Here is a 20,158-nt window from a genome sequence, read left to right on the forward strand (position 1 = left end):
AGTGGCTGAGCAGTCAGGCCACTGAGAAGAGAATCTGGAGAGCCGGGTTGAAGCCAATGGGATACCCAGCAGAAATCTTTCACAAAGGCCAGGCAGGGCTGCGCGTCGGTCCTCCGAGTCTGTGTGCTGTGAATAGAATGCAGCCACGGCGCAGGAAGGAGTAGACTTCCAACACGAGGCAGCACACAGGCAAGGGGCACAGGAGTGGGTGGTCTACCAGCCCTGAAAGCTGGCTCCAGTTACTTAAACAGCAATGCTGTGCAAGGCAGTTGTGGGCCTGGCCCAGTCCTGGCTCTCCTGGGCATCTGGGGAGAGAACCAGTTGACTGAAAATCTTGGTTACGTCTCCAAAGATGCATTTACCCTTTATTCAAAACAGTGCAGGCAACAGCCTTCACACAGGTGAAGGGATCAGACCCAGACAGCATTCCTAGTGCTTGCCAACATCATTACCAAGGACAACGATCAGTGAAACTTAGCTAACTCAAAATCTTCCCAAAACATCTGGGGAACCTTGCCCCAATTTCCTTTCTTTTTCCTGCATTTGCAAATTTACTGAAGCACTTTAAAGTGAGGCTGATTCTGCATGTTTGAATACATTCCTAAAGAGATCAAATGCATTTCAGCATGAATATCTTTCACTTAGGAACATGCCGAAAGCCCCTACCCTCCACCTGCACATTAACTCAGTGGCTAAATCCTCACCTCATACTTGCTGGGATCCCACGTGGGCAGCAGCTTGTGTCCCGGCTGCTCCACTTCCCATCCAGCTCCCTGCTGGTGGGCATTAGAGGACAGCCCAAAGTCTTGGGACCCTGCACCCACGTGGGAGACCCAGAGGAAACCTCCTGGCTTCAGATCAGCTCAGCTCCAGCCATGGCAGCCACTTGGGGAGTGAACCAATGGATGGATAATTTCTATCTCTGTAAAATTTGCCTTTCAAATAAAAAATAATCTTAACAACAACAGAAGAATAAGCTGAGACCATCATCGCAAAGGTAACAGGCAGAGGTTCTCAGGATTGGCATCTGTATAACCCTCTCCTACAGCAGAAGCTGCTCATCTCACTGGGGTGAACACAACTCCTTCAGCTGTAAAATCGCTTGGAGTTGAGCTGAACACCGAAAAACAAGTACTTTAAATATGCTGCTGTCTTCCAAATGCAGACAATTCAGATCTGCTCTCTAAACTGGACAAAAGAACAAGCTTCAGTCACATATTAAAGGACTGATTTGCCTGACATTTAAACACATCGTTGACTGCAGTACTTTTCACTGTTTCAGGATAAGGCCACAAACTTTACCCAAAATTTGAGTACAAAATGAGACCCCAGCCAAGAGCCAAGTGAACAAAGATGAAAGAACGCATTTACCAAAGGCAGACATGTTCATCCTGCAATCAGGATCGTCTGGAGCTGTTGAATATCTGTCATCTCCCAAAGAAAGTGCAACGTGTGTGATTTAGGAAGCAGGGAGGAGGTACTCACACTGAGAAAGGGGATGCAGGGACAGCTGCAGAGCAGTCCAGACACGATTCAAGCACAGCAACAAATCCGAGATGTCCGCGGCCAGCTCTCATCTCAAGCCGCTTAAAGCAACACAGCTCTGTACCTATTTGTCCTTAAGTCACTTTGGTGCCAACATCAAGCAAGATCTTACCAGGCTCTTCCATCAAGCCTGGGAGTTTAGTCTGGTCTAGTCACAGTGGGCACATTTCTGACTTTTTTTTCCTTTCTCACACAAAATGGATTCCTCTTTGAGGCTTATCAAGAAGTCAGCGAGGTCCCAGGGCCCTAAGATCCAAGCGGTATTTGGATCACATCAAATGTTCACCTCTGGGTCTATTATTCCATGTACACATTAACTTACTGTAAGGCTTCACTTTTTTAGTTCAAGCAGCATCTGGTACACACAGGTGCTAAACAAAGCTTGCTCTTTTTTCAGTCTTAGCACTGTTTCTCACTAGCTTTACTTTACTTTTCACAGGCCTACATCATTTTTGCTATGCTTTTTATTAGTTCTCTTCCCTTAAGTTTCTTCTTCAAAAGTACAAACTGCACCTTCAACATCTAAAAAAAATTTTTTAACTGGGTTCAAAAGTCATGATTAATATGTTTCTAACAATGATTTAGACTGGTTTTACTGACAAGGTTAATTTCAGACTGAAACAAAAAGAAGTATCCTACTTACTGTATCTGTTAAGGATTCTTTCCTTTTAAGTTAAAGCCAAAGTAGTCAGGGTCATTAAGACATGGATAAAATGAAGAGCGAATAAATAATGTCTTCCATGATGCTATTTTTGGTTAAAAGAAAAAAAAAACTTAAACTTGGGAACACAAACACTTGGATGACACAAGGTGTGGCTGCATCTCACAGCCAAGGGAAGGCCACGCCAGCGCTGTCAGCAGGCTGCTAATCAACCTACAGTAAGTAAACAGGCAACTCCTCCAAGAACTCCACAACTGTGCTCCCCAAACCAGGAGGACAATGCACAAGGGACTGCAAAGAAAGGCACACCACTTTAAAAGGAGAACGGCTCACCGACAGTGGTTACCTGCAGCAAGAGGGAACATGCTGGGCTCAGCAGTGCAGAGCACTGGACAGACCGATGGGACCTGCACAGCTATATGGGAAATGCGTTTCTCCTTAGGGCAGGAGACACACGCTGGCCACAGCTCCCACACTGCATGTCACCCCTCCAGGTAAAACACCACAAGATCAATTCTAGTACTGACAGGTGTTACAGCATTCATTTTCCTCAGGGGTTAGGTTCTTTCCACTGTGCAAGCTTATAGTAAAAAGACACCCTGAAATCCATGAGCTATTCTCATGTTGCTTGCAACATTCTTAACTACAGATGAAAGCTAAAAATTAGATTTGGCAAAGCCAGAAGCCAAGGCATCAGGGTCTCCACACAAGGGTCTGTTAAGAGATACAGTTCACTGCTTTTAAACTTCCTGTTTAGAGAGCAGCAGGGTGTAGAAAAAATAACATTGGCACAAATTGGGATGCTGTGGTTTGGAAACACAGGAAGTTTTCTTTCCTGGGCTAAAATCCAACGTCAAACAGCTGGATTTTAAAGTACCGCTGTACTTCACATATGTACATAACAATGCACAAGGAGCCAAACACTCTCGACTCCCCCGTATCAACCCTATAAGCTGAATGCTTTTAAATAGTTTTGCATTCATCTGTCCAATGAGTTTAGAACAGCAGTTAACAAATTACAATATCCACGAGTATATTCTTTTTTTTTTTATAATCTTTATTGCTTCCTTTTTTTTTTTTTAAGATTTTATTTTATTTTTATTACAAAGTCAGATATACCGAGAGGAGGAGAGAGAGAGAGGAAGTGGAGCTGCCGGGATTAGAACCAGCGGCCATATGGGATCAAGGCGAGGACCTTAGCCACCAGGCCACGCTGCCAAGCCCCCGCGAGTATATTCTTAAAATGGACTTTTAAAGTCACAAAAAAAGGAGAAAATAGTGGGTTAAGCCACTGCCTGTAATGCCAGCGTCACATATGGATGCCAATGAGAGTCCCAGTTTCTCTGCTTCCGACTCAGCTCCCTGCCAAGATGCCTGGCAAAGCAACGGAGAATGACCCAAGTCCTTGGGCTCCTGCACCCACACTGAGCACTAGAAGCAGCTCCTAGTACTTGGCTTTGGCTGAGCCCAGCCCTGGCCACTGCAGCCAAACGCAGAGTCAATCATTGGACAGAAGCTCTGTCTTTCCCTAACTCCACCTTTCGAATAAATAAATATGTAACTTTTTTTCCCTTAAGGAAAATAGAAGGTTTCCTCTTGATTCAAAACTGATTATGGGGCCCGGCGGCGTGGCCTAGCGGCTAAAGTCCTCGCCTTGAATGCGCCAGGGATCCCATATGGGCGCTGGTTCTAATCCCGGCAGCTCCACTTCCCATCAAGCTCCCTGCTTGTGGCCTGGGATAGCAGTCGAGGACGGCCCAAAGCTTTGGGACCCTGCACCCACGTAGGAGAACCAGAAGAGGTTCCAGGTTCCTGGCTTCGGATCGGTGCAGCACCGGCTATTGTGCTCACTTGGGGAGTGAATCATTGGAAGATCTTCCTCTCTGTCTCTCCTCCTCTCTGTATATCTGACTTTGTAACAAAAATAAATCTTAAAAAAAAAAAAAAACCACTGATTATGAAGTAGTCTAAAGTAGAGCAAAGGAGCACCTGTCGGTCCACACTACATCACTGTCTTCTCCCAGCAGCTTCTAGTTACTGCTGGCATCTTTGGACCAATGAGTTCCAGGAATGAAGCCAAAACAAATCCACACAATGAATCATGGTATGGCTGCTCATAAGAATGTTCTCTTAGGCTATGATAAATTGAAAACTAAATGAGTCAAAATGAAAGAAGGCCCATGCTGTTAAAGTCAGCTGCCTCAAGTGGAGCTACCACACTGCTCTAAACCTCAGCGGCAGCTCTGATTGGTTCCCACTCTCTACGATGGGGATACTGTTAGGATGTGCTCCCGGCTACTTGCTCATTTAAAGGAGCCCTTTTTCTAATGAGGGCTGAATCTACAGGATTTCACAATTAGAATTCCTCAAAAGTTGCAAGAGCCCAACAAAATGAAGGCAAGGTTATTGACTGAGAACAGCAACAACAAAAAAAGTTTCTCAATGATAATCAGCTTGCTTCATGAATCCTGGGTGGGACTGGCAACCGGCACAAGATGAGCAACTTGAAACAACAAAAAAGAAGGGGACTTGGCTACTCTGCTTAGCATACGTTACTGGAGAAGGACTTAACAATTCTCCATACATCCTTAACCATTTCAGTTCTCCAGACCTCGGCATCATGACTGCCTAAGACCCACTTTTACTGAACTATCCATATATTCTTTAGATGTTTCAGACAAGACCCAAAGCAATATTCTTGTCTATGACACATGTAAAGCCAGAGGTTCACTGGGATGAAAGGCTACTGTTTTTCTTCAGTTTGCCAGATGCGTCGTCCACGAGATTCTCTCTCCACCCGTGAGCGCGCCCACTAGCCGCTGCATGACTGCTCTGGAGGTGGAGGGAGCGCTATTTTGCCTCTATGAAAACTGATGCTCATTTAGAACTCAACCTAACTCTACAATGATTAAGAATGACTGACTTTACTTTTGCAGAATATAAACGCTCTGAGTTGTGAGTTCGGGGCAGGTGAATGTGTACGTGATTCTGAGTAATGTCCTCTAGGTGTCAGGACTAAGTAAGACGCCCGAGGCACTGGGCTGGATGCCTGCCTCCAGTTCCTGATGTCATTTTCCTGCTGTAGGGCTGCTGAGAGGCAGTGACAGTGGCTCAGCTAACTGAGCACCTGTCACCTTGGTGGGACACCTGGGCAGAGTTCCTGGTTCTGGACTCTAACCCACCACTTCACTCTGGGCACAGTGGTTATCTTGGGAAACAAACCAGCAAATTAGAGATTTCTATCAAATTAAACGAAATCCCCAACTAAGTCCTCTAGCTTAACAAATAAATGCCAGAAAGATTCAAGCCGTAAAGTCTAAGGAACTGCACCATTTCGAGTATTTCTGTAAGAAAGTAACAACTGGGCATTCTCCTGAAGGAGCACAGCTGTTACTTTCTAAACCACCAATATCAGGCAAGTAATTCACACTTCAATGTGGCAGTAACTGTCACCGCTGCGGCATTTTGTTACTTCCACAGGGGCCCAGTTCTTCCAACATCTTACTAGACTGCCGCTGACTTGATTAGACACCAGAATCTGAAAACAGGTATCTCAAATCCTGGCATCCCAGGTGTGCGACAGACCCGGCTGTCAGCGGCAAAGTCACTTCATTCCTCTCCCCAAAGAGAAATAGCTTTTGGAGCCTCTACTTGACAGATTAACTCTGATGCTTTTTGAATTCTCAGGAATCTTCCCGCAGGGCTCGTGCTGGGGTGTAGCATATTAAGCTGCTGCTTGCATCACTTGCATTCCATATGGGTTTGTGCATCAGCTGCTCTATTTGTGATTCAGCTCCCTGCGGATGCTCCTGGGAAAGCAGCTCAAATACTTGGGCCTCTGCACCCACGTGGGATGAAACTCCTGCCTCCTGGATGTGGGGAGTGAACCAGTGGATGGAAATGGTTAACTGTGCCTTTCCGATAAAAAAATATTTTAAAAAAATTCCTCTAAATATAGTTACCCACACAACAAATTAAGTATAATAGTATTTAAAGATGTGGTTACTTTGTTATTAAAAAAACTTTGAGTGAATATATTCATGTGAATGACATGTCTTTCTTTTCCTGCCCCATTTCAAAATGCACCAATCCTTTTCAAAGATCCACGGGGGAAAAAAATCAACTTGAAAACGTGATTTTCCACTTCGCTGAATAGGAAAACCAGCGATACTATTTCTAACCACTGGATCGTTCTTCTTCAGACAAACTGAAGACAAGAAGCAGCCACCTCTCTGAGATGGCTCATCACTCAGCTGCATCTCTGAGGACTTCTAGAAACACAAATCAGGCTCAAGTAGGCTTTGGAGAAGGAAATGCCTTTTTAAAACACTTACAAAAATTCCATTTCCCTCCAATTTCTGAGTTACATGTTAGTCTGCAAAAATCTTTTAACTGAAACTGGTATACCACACTGACTTGCATGTCTTAAGCCTCTACTAATCACTATTGACAATTGTTAAAAGTCAACACTATAAGACATTACGCACCAAGCAGTTTCAGCAAATATTAACATGAGGATTTCTTCAAAATTTGTGGAAAAATGGAATAATCAATCCATGCAGTTTTTTTATAATACATTTTCCATTAGTTTTGTGAAGGCCTCATTTTTTTTCTTTAAATCATGACAAATAGACAAACTGCTCACTTCCAGGTAACTATGAGGACGGCTTAAAAAAATCCTTTGCTTTTAAGGCAGTGTGTATATATATATATATATTATATACACACATATATATTTTAATGAGGAACAGTTTAAATTCTGTTATGTAACATTAGTATCATTGGATTTTTCTTTGCAAATGATTACTAAAGCAACACAAAAATAGGAGCATTACACTGGAATCCCTTATGGACACTGGTTTGTGTCCTGGCTTTTTCGCTTCCAAACCAGCTCCCAATTTATGGCCTGGGAAAATCTAGGGCTTAGCGTCCTGCTTCCCATGTGGGAGACCTGAGAAAAGCTATGGCCTCAGCCTGGACCAGCCCTGCCGTGGCTGTTTGGGGAGTGAAACAATGGATGGAATACATTCTCTCTGTAATTCTCTCAAATAACTAAACCACTTAAAAAAATACCAAAAACTAAGTTCAAAGTTATCCTCATACAATTCAGTTACAGGCTGTTCCGGACTGACAATGTCTCCTGCCAGGTAAGTGTTCCTGTCCTAATTGCCAGCATTGTAGAATGTGACCCTGGGTGGAAAGGGTCCTTGCAGAGGCACTGAAGACGGGGTCATGGAGCAGGATGGTTACTGCAGTACAACTGGCATCACAATCAGAAGAAAATTTGAACACAGACCTGCACAGAGGGCAGGGAGCTATTAGAGGGAGGCAGGCAGTGCTCGGTCCTTGTACAAGCCAAGGGTAAGATCTGCTGAGAATTGTCTGGAAGAGACAAGGAAGGGTGCTCCCCAGAGCCTTTAGGAAGGTTCCAGAACTGGGACAGGGACAGTGTTAGTCACAGCAACCTCAGGAAACTACACAGGACACACTCATATAGAAAGGGTTTCCAAAAGGCCCATAGAAACGCAACCCAAACACTATGGTAGTTTTGCACCAAAATAAACTCATACTGATTTGTTATGAGGGGATTTGGTTTGAGACACAGAGAATAAGACAGCACTCCTACGGCTAGAACCATTATCACGGAAACAGGAAGTCTGCCTACACTGAAGAACAGACATGCAATTGACAAAAACGATGGAGTGGAAGAACGGTGAAACCAGCACTGCGTTTTAAAGTACCTTGTAGGGACAGTGTCCCCAGAGCGCTTACTGTGCCAACGGACAAGGTGCTTTTAGAAGGGATGAGGTGATGTGGAAAATGAAGCCAACAAATTCACATGGATTTGAAATGGAAGAACTGTTCATTCCACCCTGAATCAACAGTATGACTGACAACCAACACACAGAACTACAGAATTCTGACTGAAAAATCAAAGTGGAGTAAACTGGCTGCTCAATCTGTGTCACTGTTCAATGATCATCTGCAGCCTGTGGCGGCTGTAAACAAGTGATAAAAAAGCGTATACTGCTTTCTCCAGTACGAACCTGAAGACAAAGCCAAGTCCACCAACAAGTGGAGCTGACCACTCAAGGCAGAAGCAGTCAAGGGCAAAAGTTACCTCCCACTGCTCTGTGGTGCTCAGAGACCCAGGGCCCCAGGATGCCATCAGCTCACTAGCACAGTGTTCTGAGAAAGGCAACATTTTAGCAAAACAAGCCCTTTCTTATCATAGAATCCTTCTCTACTGTGACAAAGCCCTTGTTATTCCTCTCCTTCAAGGCAAGTGTTTTGAGTTTTGGTGGGAAGCCATTATACATTATACCTCGGTGTGACTGGACTCGCTAACATCTTTTTCCCCAATTAGTAACCCAACGGAGACTGAATGGACAGTTACATTCCCTGTACTCTTGATTCTTCATGCATGGACTTAAGGGCTGCGGCCATAGATTTTCAAGAGTTTTTGAACTTGATGGAGTTTACACTGAGAAATAACGCTTATGTTTAATGTCATATTTTAATCCCATTGGCCACAAACTTTGAAGTCCCTGCATACTGAAGTCTGCTTTTCTGAAAGAGCATCTTCTTTTATTTTTTAAAGATTTATTTATTTTTATTGGAAAGGCAGATACACAGAGAGGAGAGACAGAGAGGAAGATCTTCCGTCCGATGGTTCACTCCCCAAGCTGCTGCAACAGCTGGAGCTGAGCCAATCCGAAACCAGGAGCTTCTTCCAGGTCTCCCACCTGGGGCCCGTCCTCGACTGCTTTCCCAGGCCAAAGGCAGGGAGCTGGATGGGAAGCAGGGCTTCATATGGGATCCTGGCGCGTTCAAGGCAAGGATTTTAACCGCTATGTTATCACGCCGGGCCCTGAAAGAGCATCTTTTAAAGTTAAACAAACTGGAGCTAGTCTTTTGCTCTAGTAGATTAAGCGCCATGGTCCCAGCCCCAGTCTTTCCATTTACAATCCGGCACCATGCAATGTGCATGCGAATGCAGCAGAGAACAGTCCAAAAGCCTAGGACCCTAAAACCGTGTGAGAGACCTGCAAGAAGCTCCTGGCCCAGTCTCGGCTTTGCAGCCATCTGGGCAGCAAACCAGCAGATGGAAGAACTATGGCTCTTCTCTCCCTAACTCTGCCATTCAAATAAAGAAATCTTAAAAAAACAAAGCATGGTTTTGAAGTCAGTAAAATCAGGGTTCAAACACCAATGCAAATCAAAAGATGTAGCTCCACCTGTAGCAAAACACGTTAACCTGCATCCATGGACTACTACTGTGCCAGCCATTTAGGGACAGCGGGGGACAGTGTTGTAGCACAGCAAGCCAAACTGTGAGTGGCAATGCTGGCATCTTCTGTAGGTAATTAAGAGATTCAGGTACTCCATTTAAAAACAGATTCCTGCTGATGCACCTGGGAAAGCAATGGAAGATGGCCTAAGTACTTGGGAGTTTGCACTCATGTGGGAAATCCGGATGGAGATGTAGGCGCCGGCTTCATCCTGGCCCAGTCTGTTATAGACATCTTGGGAATAAGCCAGTGGATGTAAGACTGCTTTCTTTCTCTAATTTTGCTCTTCAAATATTTAAATAAATATTTAAAAAAAGAAAAAAGAAAACAGAGGGCTGCAGTTAAAATATTGTTAAATAGCACACTGCTCTAAACAAACCGCTTCGTGATGATGCCTCCTGGAAACCCCTACAACCTTCTGCATGAAGTAAAACAAAGGATGGCGAATGCTACCTTCCGTCCACTGGGCTCATCACATGGTCACAAGTGATCTGCCTCAAACAGCTCTTTGAAATGTTCAAAAACTACTTCATTTGAATGTCTTCTGATTTTACTAACATTTTCTAATATTTCACTAATATCCTTCCTAGTGTATACATTTATTACAGCTCAGTAATAAACACATTTATTTTAAAATAACTCACAAAAATTTGCTAAGTGAGTTTTCCCAAGGTGTGGATCAGGCATTCCCTCCCTACTGCCCAGGGTCACTTTGGGAACAAACGCCAGCACCATGACACGCCACTGATAATATATCCTGGGAATCATAGTGACCTGAATGTAAGACTTGGTCAGAAAGAAAATCCAGAATAAGTTTATATATTCTAACAAGGGAATGTAAATACAAGTTATCCACTGCCACCAAGGACAAAGGTCAGGCTGGCAAATTCAAGTGGTGAATAAACAGTGAGTATCAAAGATGTTTAAAGGAACTTTATTTACAAGTCAATGAAATATTTCCAAAAGAGGACTTTATACACAACAAACACTGAATACTAAGTTTTGGGCTTACACACAAGACTAAATTTTAGAAAGGAGCCCCCTAAATCACACTGTAAACTAAATACCTGCAAGTCATCACTGGCTCTGCTTTAGGAAATATTTTGAAGGGTAAGAGTTAAGGGGAGGAAGTACTTCCAAAAAGAACTCTAATGCATCAATCCAACATAAATGTACTTTTTTTTTTTTTAAGATTTTATTATTATTGGAAAGCCGGATATACAGAGAGGAGGAGAGACAGAGAGGAAGATCTTCCAATGATTCACTCCTCAAGTGAGCCGCAACGGCCGGTACGTGTCAATCCGATGCCGGGAACCAGGAACCTCTTCCAGGTCTCCCACGCGGGTGCAGGTTCCCAGTGCATTGGGCCGTCCTCGACTGCTTTCCCAGGCCACAAGCAGGGAGCTGGATGGGAAGTGGAGCTGCCGGGATGAGAACCGGCGCCCATATGGGATCCCGGGGCTTTCAAGGCGAGGACTTTAGCCGCTAGGCCAAGCCGCCGGGCCCCATAAATGTACTTTTAAAAAAAGGATTTATTTATTTCTATTGGAAAGGCAGATTTACAGAGACAAGGAGATACAAAAAGAAAGATCTTCCATTCAGTGGATCATTTGCCAAGTGGCTGTAATAGCTGCAGATGAGCTGGTCTAAGCCAGCAGCCAGGAGCTTCTCTGGGTCTCCCATAAGGGGGCAGGTTCCCAAGTCTTTGGGCCACCCTCTCCTGCTTTCCCAGGCCACAAGCAGGGAACTGGAAAGGAAGTAGAACATCCAGGATATGAACATGTGCCCATAGGGGATCTTGACACATGCAAGGCAAGGATTTAGCCATTGCACTTGGTCCCATAGTGCACTTCTAAACAGTTATTATGAAATTTAAAATCATGCCACATATGACTTAAGACAAATAAAACAAACCAGGCCAACACTGTGGCATAGTAGGTAAAGCTGCCATTTGTGGTACCAACATCTCTCATGGACACCAGGTTTGAGTTCTGGCTTCTGTACTTCAATGCAGCTCCCTGCTAATGCTCCTGGGAAAGCAGCAGAAAGACCTCAAGTCCTTGGACCCCTGAACCATGTGGATAGTCTGCAAGAGACTCCATCTGATGCAGACATTTGGTTAGTCTATCAGTAAATGGAAGGTCTCTGCCTTTCAAAGAAATAAATGAATCTTAAAAACAAACTGCAAAAAAGCACTTCAAGAAAGCTCTAGCGCCAGGATCCCACATGAATACTGGATCCTGTCCGACTGTTCCACTTCCCATCCAGCTCTCTGCTTATGGCCTGGGAAAACAGGAGAGGACGGCCCAAAGCCTTGGGACCCTGCACTCACGTGGCAGACAGAGAAAGCTCTTGTCTCATGGCTTTGGGTTGGCTCAGCTCCAGTCATGATGACCACTTCGGGAGTAAATCAGTGGATGGAAGATCTGTCTCTCCTTTTCTCAGTAAATCTTTCAAATAAAAATCAATGAAAAATTAAAAAAAAAAGCACTAATGATTACTTAGCTACAGAAAAGGAACCAGCGAAGTCCAACACGGGCTACTGCCCAGACAGGAATACCACACGGGCATCAATTTGTGTCTTGGCTCTGCTACTTCTGCCCCAGATTCGGGATAAAAGCAGCAGATGACCCAGGCTTTGGCCCCTGCCATCTGATGAAGCTCTGCTTTCTGGCTTTGGCATGCAGGCAGCCAGCTGGGAAAGACTCGGACAGTGAAACTTTTCTGTCTCTCCCTCTCTATGTAACTGTCAGGAAAAAAAAAAACAAAAACAAAAAAAAAAAAAAAAAAGAAGGAAAACCATCCCAAAGCCTATGTGTTAACAATGAGAACACAACTTCAGCATTAACTGCAGTGTAACCTACAGACAAGGCGGCATGGCCCTTTGGTTTCCCTACACATCCTTCCTCATCTTTGCAAAACAGAAAGTGAACTGATACATGGGAGAACATCTGCCATTCTGCAGCACGTGCTTCTGTAGCACGCTTTTTACATGTGAATGGGTTCCCATTTCTGTTCAAATGCAGGAGTTATGAGACTCTCGGAAGGTACTTACACCTGTGACTTGGATTCCTCTTTAGTGAAATAGATATTAAGGTAGTAAGTTCACTGAATTGTCACAAGGTCTTTACACTGAAAATACAACTACCACACGTGGTACGTGTCCATCTCAAATTAGCCATTATACTGAATACAAACACAACCTTACAGATCACCCACTGAGACTTGGATGCTCAAACTTCTCCAAAGCATATATAATCAGTAATTGCTAAAATTAGCTTTTAAAAACAATGACAACATTTGTACTGTCTTAAAAGCGCTCTAATACATTGATCTTTCTTTCTCTGCTCCTTAGCATCTTTAACTGGTTACTCACAGAAAGAAAACGCAGCTCATAGACTCAGGTGTTGAAACGGAGAAAAGGATCCTCCAAGACCCTCAGTGAAGCAACAGCCAGCTTTGAAGGTGGACAGCAGTCTGCCTAGAAAGAGGTCAGAAGGCAGCCTGCAACCCCCAAGGGAGGGCTTGGAAACACACCAGGAAGGCAACAGCAGCAGCTGCCCAGGTTGATGGGGACTGGGGGGGGCGGTGCAGCAAAAAGCACTGGACAACCAGGTGCTATTCAACTGGCTTCATGTTCTGGCCTCTGCATCCGCAGGTTCAACTAGCCACAAACTGAAAAGATTGGGGAGGGAGGTGTGTATTTTCGTTTCTCAGTCAGCACGTAGAGATATTTTTGTCATCATTCCCTCAAAAAAACTATCCACACTGCATTTACTTTGTATTTGAGACTAAAAATAATGCAGAAATAGTGTAAATATATGAGAAGGTAGACGCAGGTCATATGCAAATGTCATGTCATCCCACACAGCAGGGCCTTGAGCATCCAGCTCTTGGTCCTGAGGGGGGGGTGGCTTCTGGCAGAAGGACTAACACTGCGTCATCTCCAGCACTCCACAAAGGCACTGGGATCACTGTCTGATGCAGCTAACACCGCTCACACTCTAGGAAATCAGTCCATTTGCACAATTCTAACCCCTCACAACATGACAACAATGGAATATTTGCTTTATCTCTCCAATTTAGAACAAGGCAAACTGGATGAAAAGGGAGAGATATTTAGTTGGAGAGGAAGAGAAATAGCTCAACAATGCTCGTGCCCAAATAAACTACCACTTCATGTTAGTTCTCATGTGCAACCCACTTTTAAGAAGTCCCATGAATGGTACTACATAACTTCTTGAACACTATTTTGACCCAAAAGGGATGTTTCTATAATCAAAGCATTTAATTACACGATCAACTTGTGGAGGAAGAGCGCTAGTCAAGTTCTACTTAAATCAAAACTTGTACAGAGCCATCTTACATGCTTCCTGCTAGTCTTTGTCATTGTAAAGTTCAAATTAACAACCTGAAACTCACTTTTCCGATTTTTATTCATCTCTCAATACCAAATGCCACAATTAACTTATGTTCAAAAGTAACAAATGACTTCGCCTATCTAAAATTTTTAAGAATATTAAATGTATATTCAATATATACATATCTTAATATATGTCAATGGTGGTGTATGGTGATTTTAAAAAAATCCTACACCCCCAAAAGTGCATATACGTGTGTAATTCAGGTACAAGGTATTAGCCCAGGAGAGTGTATCAGACTGCGACGCCCACCGCTCTCTCCAGCAACCTTCACAACTACTCAGGTGGCTATTATACAGTTTCTGACTGATAACCCCAGAGAGCACATTTCAAAATGCTTTCACTATATATCCCTGTTTGAAGTTTGGTTCCCCAGTACTTGATCACTTAGACTAATTTAGAACATTATGTTTATTTTTAATTAAAAATCTTTATTTACTTGAAAGGCAGAGTCAGTCACAGAGAAAGAGAGATCTTTCGTCTACGACCTTATTCCCCAAACGGTTACAACAGTAGGCGCTGGGCCACCGCCTAGGCCACGAGCCAGGAGCTGCTTCCCTGTCTCTCACAAGGTACACATTCCCAGGCAACTTAGGAAGTCCTTCGCTGGTTTCCAGGCACGTTAGCAGGGAGCTGGATTTGGCATCCCACATAATCAGGTGGCAGCTTTAACTGTTACAACATGACTGGCTTGTCTACGTTATCTTAAAAATTAATCTAGGGCCCCGCAGGATGGCTCAACTGGCAAATACTACTGGCTACAAGGAATGGGATCTCATATGGCCCTGTTTGTGTCCTGGGTGCTCCACTTCCCACCAAGCCCAGGTTGGGGCCTGGGAAAACAGCAGAAGATGGCCCAAAGCCTTGGGACCCTGTACCTATGAGGCAGATCAGGAAAAAGTCCTTGGCTTTGGACGGGTTCAGCTCCAGCCGTTGTGGCTACTTGGGGAATGAAGTCGAGGATGAAGAACTTCCTTTTTGTCTCTCCTCTCTGTAAATCTGATTTCCAATAAAAACAAATAAATCTTAAATGAAGGCATGTAACTACAGTATCGTTTTAGTTGAATAGTTTCTAAACTATTCAATAAGGGCATACACACACACACCAAAATTTAGACGAGTAATAATCATATAGTCTCAAAGAACTGCACAAAGTTCAGCAAGTTTCCTATTTCAGGATACTCTGAGTATCAGCGTCTCTGACTTAGGGATGTATCGTGCAACTCCAGGCACATGCTAGCAGAAGCATTTTGTATTTCTGAATGGTGTTGCACACAAGCAATAGCTCTCCAATGAAATGCAGTGTTTAAGATCTTTTTCAATCTTCAAATAAAAAAGATAATTTCTAAAGTGTAACAGAATTTCCCTCAATTTCCAAAATAACCTTGAATGTGTGACTTCAGGAACAATCTTCTAGATGTAAGAAACAGTAAGGAAACTTCATGAAGTAATTATATTCACCAGCTTTAAGGAGTATTTTCAGTGAAATACTGCATGCAGCTACTTCTAGAATTTTAAATAATTTCATGCTGTTTCTATATTCTTCAATTTTAAAAACATTTTTCTATCCTAAACTAAAATCTAATTAGAATAAAGGTACATTTTACATATACAGTATGGATAGATTAGTTTGTTGTAAAGTAAATTTCTATGTACAACACAGAATGGCCAATTATAGTATATGCTATATATTATTTTGTTATTCTAAAAAAAAAAAGCCAAAGTATAACAAAATATTTGGGGACACTCAAAAGTCAGTTTCAAGCAAGTGGCTCAGTTTACTAGTACTGCAGAAAGTCTTACTTTTTAATGCATCACAAATTTATACAATGTGATTTGGTGTCTAATGTAGTGCTGCCCCATATCTTAAACCATCATGTTGCAATGGTTCCTCCTTGCTACCATTTAAGTGGGTGAAACAGTGAGTGGCTTCAATAGTCTCTGGCATGGTTGGTATACCATGCCGCCATGTGGTACTGGGCACCTGTTGTCCGGGAAGGAGACCAGGATAGAGCTCTTGCAGCAAGTAGTGAATCAGCAGATAAAAGATCTCAATCTCTGTCACTCTGCCTTTCAAATAAATGAGTAAAATAAAGATGTTTGGGTTCTATGACAAGTATCTCGCAATAAGGCAATACTGTTACCATTTAAAAAAACAGTGAATGCAATTATTCAGTGATAAGAATTCATTTAAACTGAATTGATTAACTGAATAATCTTTCACTTAGACACCAAAGCAAAACAATGACAAAGCAAGAGCAAGCACAGGATTTCTTATCAGCCATTTTACCGAGTCTCTTGACCCAGCTCCAATAACCAATGAGGTAATTCTTAGCACTTGAATCCTGCAGCCTGCAAAACTACTGAAAATTTCACATGCTGTTGCTACTTAATCCAAGGGCATGTCCCTTCAGTTTAATAATGGCAAATGCAACTGAAGTAGTGTTGAGAGGAATCCTAGTAAGTATTATTTCCTTAAAGTTATGGCCACAGTTTCCGGAACATCAATACACTGTACAGTTGTCACCCTCAGGAAAGAACCTGAAACTCAAAAACTGAATGGAGAGAAACACCAACATTTCCACTTCTGCCTACCTTTCCAAATAACAAAAACATACTACCTCTATTCTGAACCTGCAGGGAGAACATGTATTCTGGGCCAGCAACCGTAAAACCTGTACACACCTCTTTAGACCATCAGAGGGAAGCAATAACAACCTAGCTGCAAAGCGCAGGGACTTTTTTTTTTAAGTCATCTTTTGTGGAAGTTTGACAAATACAACTTAGGAATTTCACTAAAACAGAGCAAAAGACATAATGTTGTAAATGCATAAGAAGCATAAGGACTATTCATAGAAAGAACCAAACGGAAATCTTCCACTGCAAATGAATGAAAAGAACCAAAGATTTTATATGTAAATAAATACCGCATACATAAACTAAACAGCAAATAAATGAAAATTAAAACAGAGACAAACAGAAAACTAACTCCATGTTTCCTCTCAGTGTGTCTTGGAGACTAATCTCAAGAGTGTTCCCAAGGCTACAGACACTCGAGGGATCCACAGTTCCGGGCACTCAGTCCTCTCCTCTGAAGCCACCCCCACCTCATGCTTAACCATCTAAGAAAGACCTGTCAGAGCGCCACTGTCACTTCTTCACAGCATTTCACATTGCACCTTCATCAAGACTGAAAGCTACCTAGCTACAGCTATCAACAATGTAACTGGCCAAATTTGTCCAACATTTTTTATCAGGTTTTAAAGCTTATTATCTAAACTAACAAATATTTTACGAATTTCTGTTTTTCTCTGTACATACACGAAGACAGAGAAACAGAAAAAGTTACTTATGATTTACACAGAAATCCCTATAGACGTCACATACACACTAATGAATTCTGTATCCAAGGACATGCCTTCCCACCACACAGCTCTTCACTGTTGTGATATGAGCAATAGAAAACGTTGACAACTAAGTGCATGCTACTAAGGATCCAGGGATTTTAAAATTTGTGTTAAAAAAATACAATTCCTAGAACACTGTTATCAAACAAATAAGTTTTATTGGCAGCTAAAAACAAAATTCACCCAACATTGAAATGTACTTTAATATTTATGTTGTCGTTTTCTTTTTCACTCACTGAAGTATGAGGAACAAATCACAAACACTTACTTTGGAGTGACAGAGACCATAGTGTTGATTTTACAAAATCACTTTTTAAAATCTCTGTATTATGCTCCTCAAATATCTAGAGCCAGTCTTTGCATAAAATAATCACAGCTTTGTCTATTACCTTAAAATTCTGCAGCAGCCTAAAGATATGGTTAAGATATACCACCACTTGCTATTCTGAAATATATCTATCGCCATATCCAACCTAATGATAGTATCTAAAAAAATTCTTTCTTCCATAGGAAGTCTCTGACAAGCTGTTATTCATTTCCTCGACGTTAAAAGAATCTGGGGGCAACATTTATACTTTATCAGAAAAATGTTTTTAAAAAATGTTTACCTACCATGTTCATATTAAGAACAATGTCTATACAAGTCAGTTTACAATTATTTTAAGAGAAAGGTGAACATCAACATCATATTAACTTAATTCTGGCAGACAAAAGTGAACAACCGTGGTCCAGTCAGCCATTAACCTATTACAGAGATGACAACTTTACAAAAGGTATCTTTTACCTACTGAGTGATGATTATGTCCCCTCAGTTTCTGTGCTTTCTACCACCACTGGGTCACTTTCTACATCAGCAACTGTGTCACTCTTCTCCTTGCTTATCTCACTGGAAGATGCCAGTTTTTCAAAAAGTTCAGGATCACTCTGCACTGGTAAAGGCGGTGGCTGGGCATGTCTCTCTGTATTTTCCCCATTAATTTGAGGCACGTTATCACCTTTTCGTTGAGAAGTGGCTCCTTCAAAATAATCAAAGACCCGAGCATGAGGAGGTGGGACCCAAGTGTTTTGAATTCTGTCTCGCCCAAGACGATTTCCATTCACTTCTCTGCAGAAATCCAGGTCTCGGTCATCCCTGTCCCTCTGCCTCTCCCAGGGTCTTCTGCGGTCATCAAAATCTCTGTGAACTTCTTGTCCAAAACCCCTGTTCCAAGGACCACTTCTTGGATCAAAGCGATAGCTTCCAGCCCGAAACCGACCTCGTTCCTCATGTAAGCCTTTGGGACCACCAAATACAGGCAGAACCCGATGCTCTCTCTCATCAAAATCTCTGTGCCCCCAAGGCTTCTCTGGATTAAAACCAAAGTGATCTCTTCTGCCAAGGTGATCTATTCCAGGCCTCACAAGATTCTCTCTGATATCTACAGGAGGTCTTCCAAAATGATCTCTTCCATCTAACGGAGGCCTTCCAGGACCTTCTCTTGGATCGATGGGTCGGCCCACCACATCCCTGACCTCCACTGGGGGCGGCCTACTAAGGCTTTCCCTGGTTTCTAGGGGAGGGAAGCGGTAATCTCTATCTCCTTCCTGTTGAATGTTATCACTCCCAAGGGGTAGCCTTTTGTCTGGGTTAGTAACATTGTCTACACTTTGTCTTCCAGGAGGCAGGAAAGGTCTTTCAGGCTGACTGAAAATATCTCCTGGAGGAAAAGCTCCCCGAGGTGGTGGATGAAGGGCAGAATCAAGGACAGAGGGGGGAGGGATGCCCCGCTGTGGTGGGAGCCCAGGTTGCATTAAAGGGAATCTGGGTCCAGGGGCCTGTGGTATTAGTCCTGGACGAATATCTAACATTGGCATTGCAGGCATCCTCTGACTGGGAATATTTAAAGGGGGCAAATTTTGAGGTCCAGCTGGTGGTTGTGTTCCCAAAAGTCCGGACGTATTGGGAACAGGTGGCTGTACTCCTACAAGTCCAGAATTGTTAGGCATATTTGGGGGTAATACCCCCAAAAGTCCAGAACTATTTGACACCGTTGGAGGCTGAATCCCCAGGATCCCGGAGTTATTCAGAATATTTGGTGGCTGGGGCCCAATAATTCCAGAACTACTGGAAACATTAGATGGCCGGACTCCAAGAATTTCAGAATTACTTGATACATTTGGTCTTTGGACTCCCAAAATTCCAGAATTGCTTGTGACATTAGGCGGCTGTCCTCCTAAGACTGCAGCATTATTTGAAATATCATTTGGAATGACTAAAACGAAAAAGAAGAAACAACAGCGTTAGTGATTTTGGTGGGAAGTTCATTTAAAGTTATTAATGTACATACTCCTTAATCAACTACTTACATCCATCAAGAATCACAGCACAAAAAATACTAAGAAAAATCAGAGCTAAAGTTTCAATTTGACAGAGTATAAATATTAAAATGTAAATGTGAGTATTACACAAATCTTGCTAATCTTTTCAGTTAAATAAAAAAGTCAAGGTTTACACTGATTTTTCATGTTTAAAAAAACTTTCTAAACTATAACTCAACATACCACAGAGTGGCATAAGTCTCAAACACTTTAAAACAATTTAAAAACCCATGGAAAATCAGAACTAGATGCTTATTTTAGTGCTAAAAATTTTCAAAAGTCATGCAGTTTGCTCACAATACACAATTTTCACTAATCTTTGGAATCAATGATCTAAAAAAATTTTACCAAAAAATACTTACCCTTTGATTCCACTATAATGATCTTAATTCGACTACTACTTCACTTATGCTGATCTTGCCAAATAACATCATAAACATTTCTATAACTTACTCATATCCAACACATGTTGAT

General features: G+C 42.5%; 1 protein-coding gene across 6 annotated transcripts in view; it reads right to left on the minus strand.

Annotated features, from left to right (window-relative positions):
* SCAF8 (SR-related CTD associated factor 8) overlaps positions 1-20,158 on the minus strand; it is a 149,248-nt gene that overhangs the window by 39,764 nt on the left and 89,326 nt on the right. For 5 of the 6 annotated variants that reach the window (XM_058662552.1, XM_058662577.1, XM_058662650.1 and 2 more), the window contains one exon: positions 17,465-19,578. In XM_058662552.1, coding sequence (XP_058518535.1) covers positions 18,125-19,578 — 1,454 coding nt within the window. In that variant the 3' untranslated portion in view covers positions 17,465-18,124. Of the gene's footprint in view, positions 1-17,464; positions 19,579-20,158 lie in introns of those variants that run through there. The other variant, XM_058662515.1, reaches the window with a different exon arrangement.

This window comes from Ochotona princeps, chromosome 1 (genome assembly GCF_030435755.1).
Source record: "Ochotona princeps isolate mOchPri1 chromosome 1, mOchPri1.hap1, whole genome shotgun sequence".
Taxonomy (NCBI): Eukaryota; Metazoa; Chordata; class Mammalia; order Lagomorpha; family Ochotonidae; genus Ochotona; species Ochotona princeps.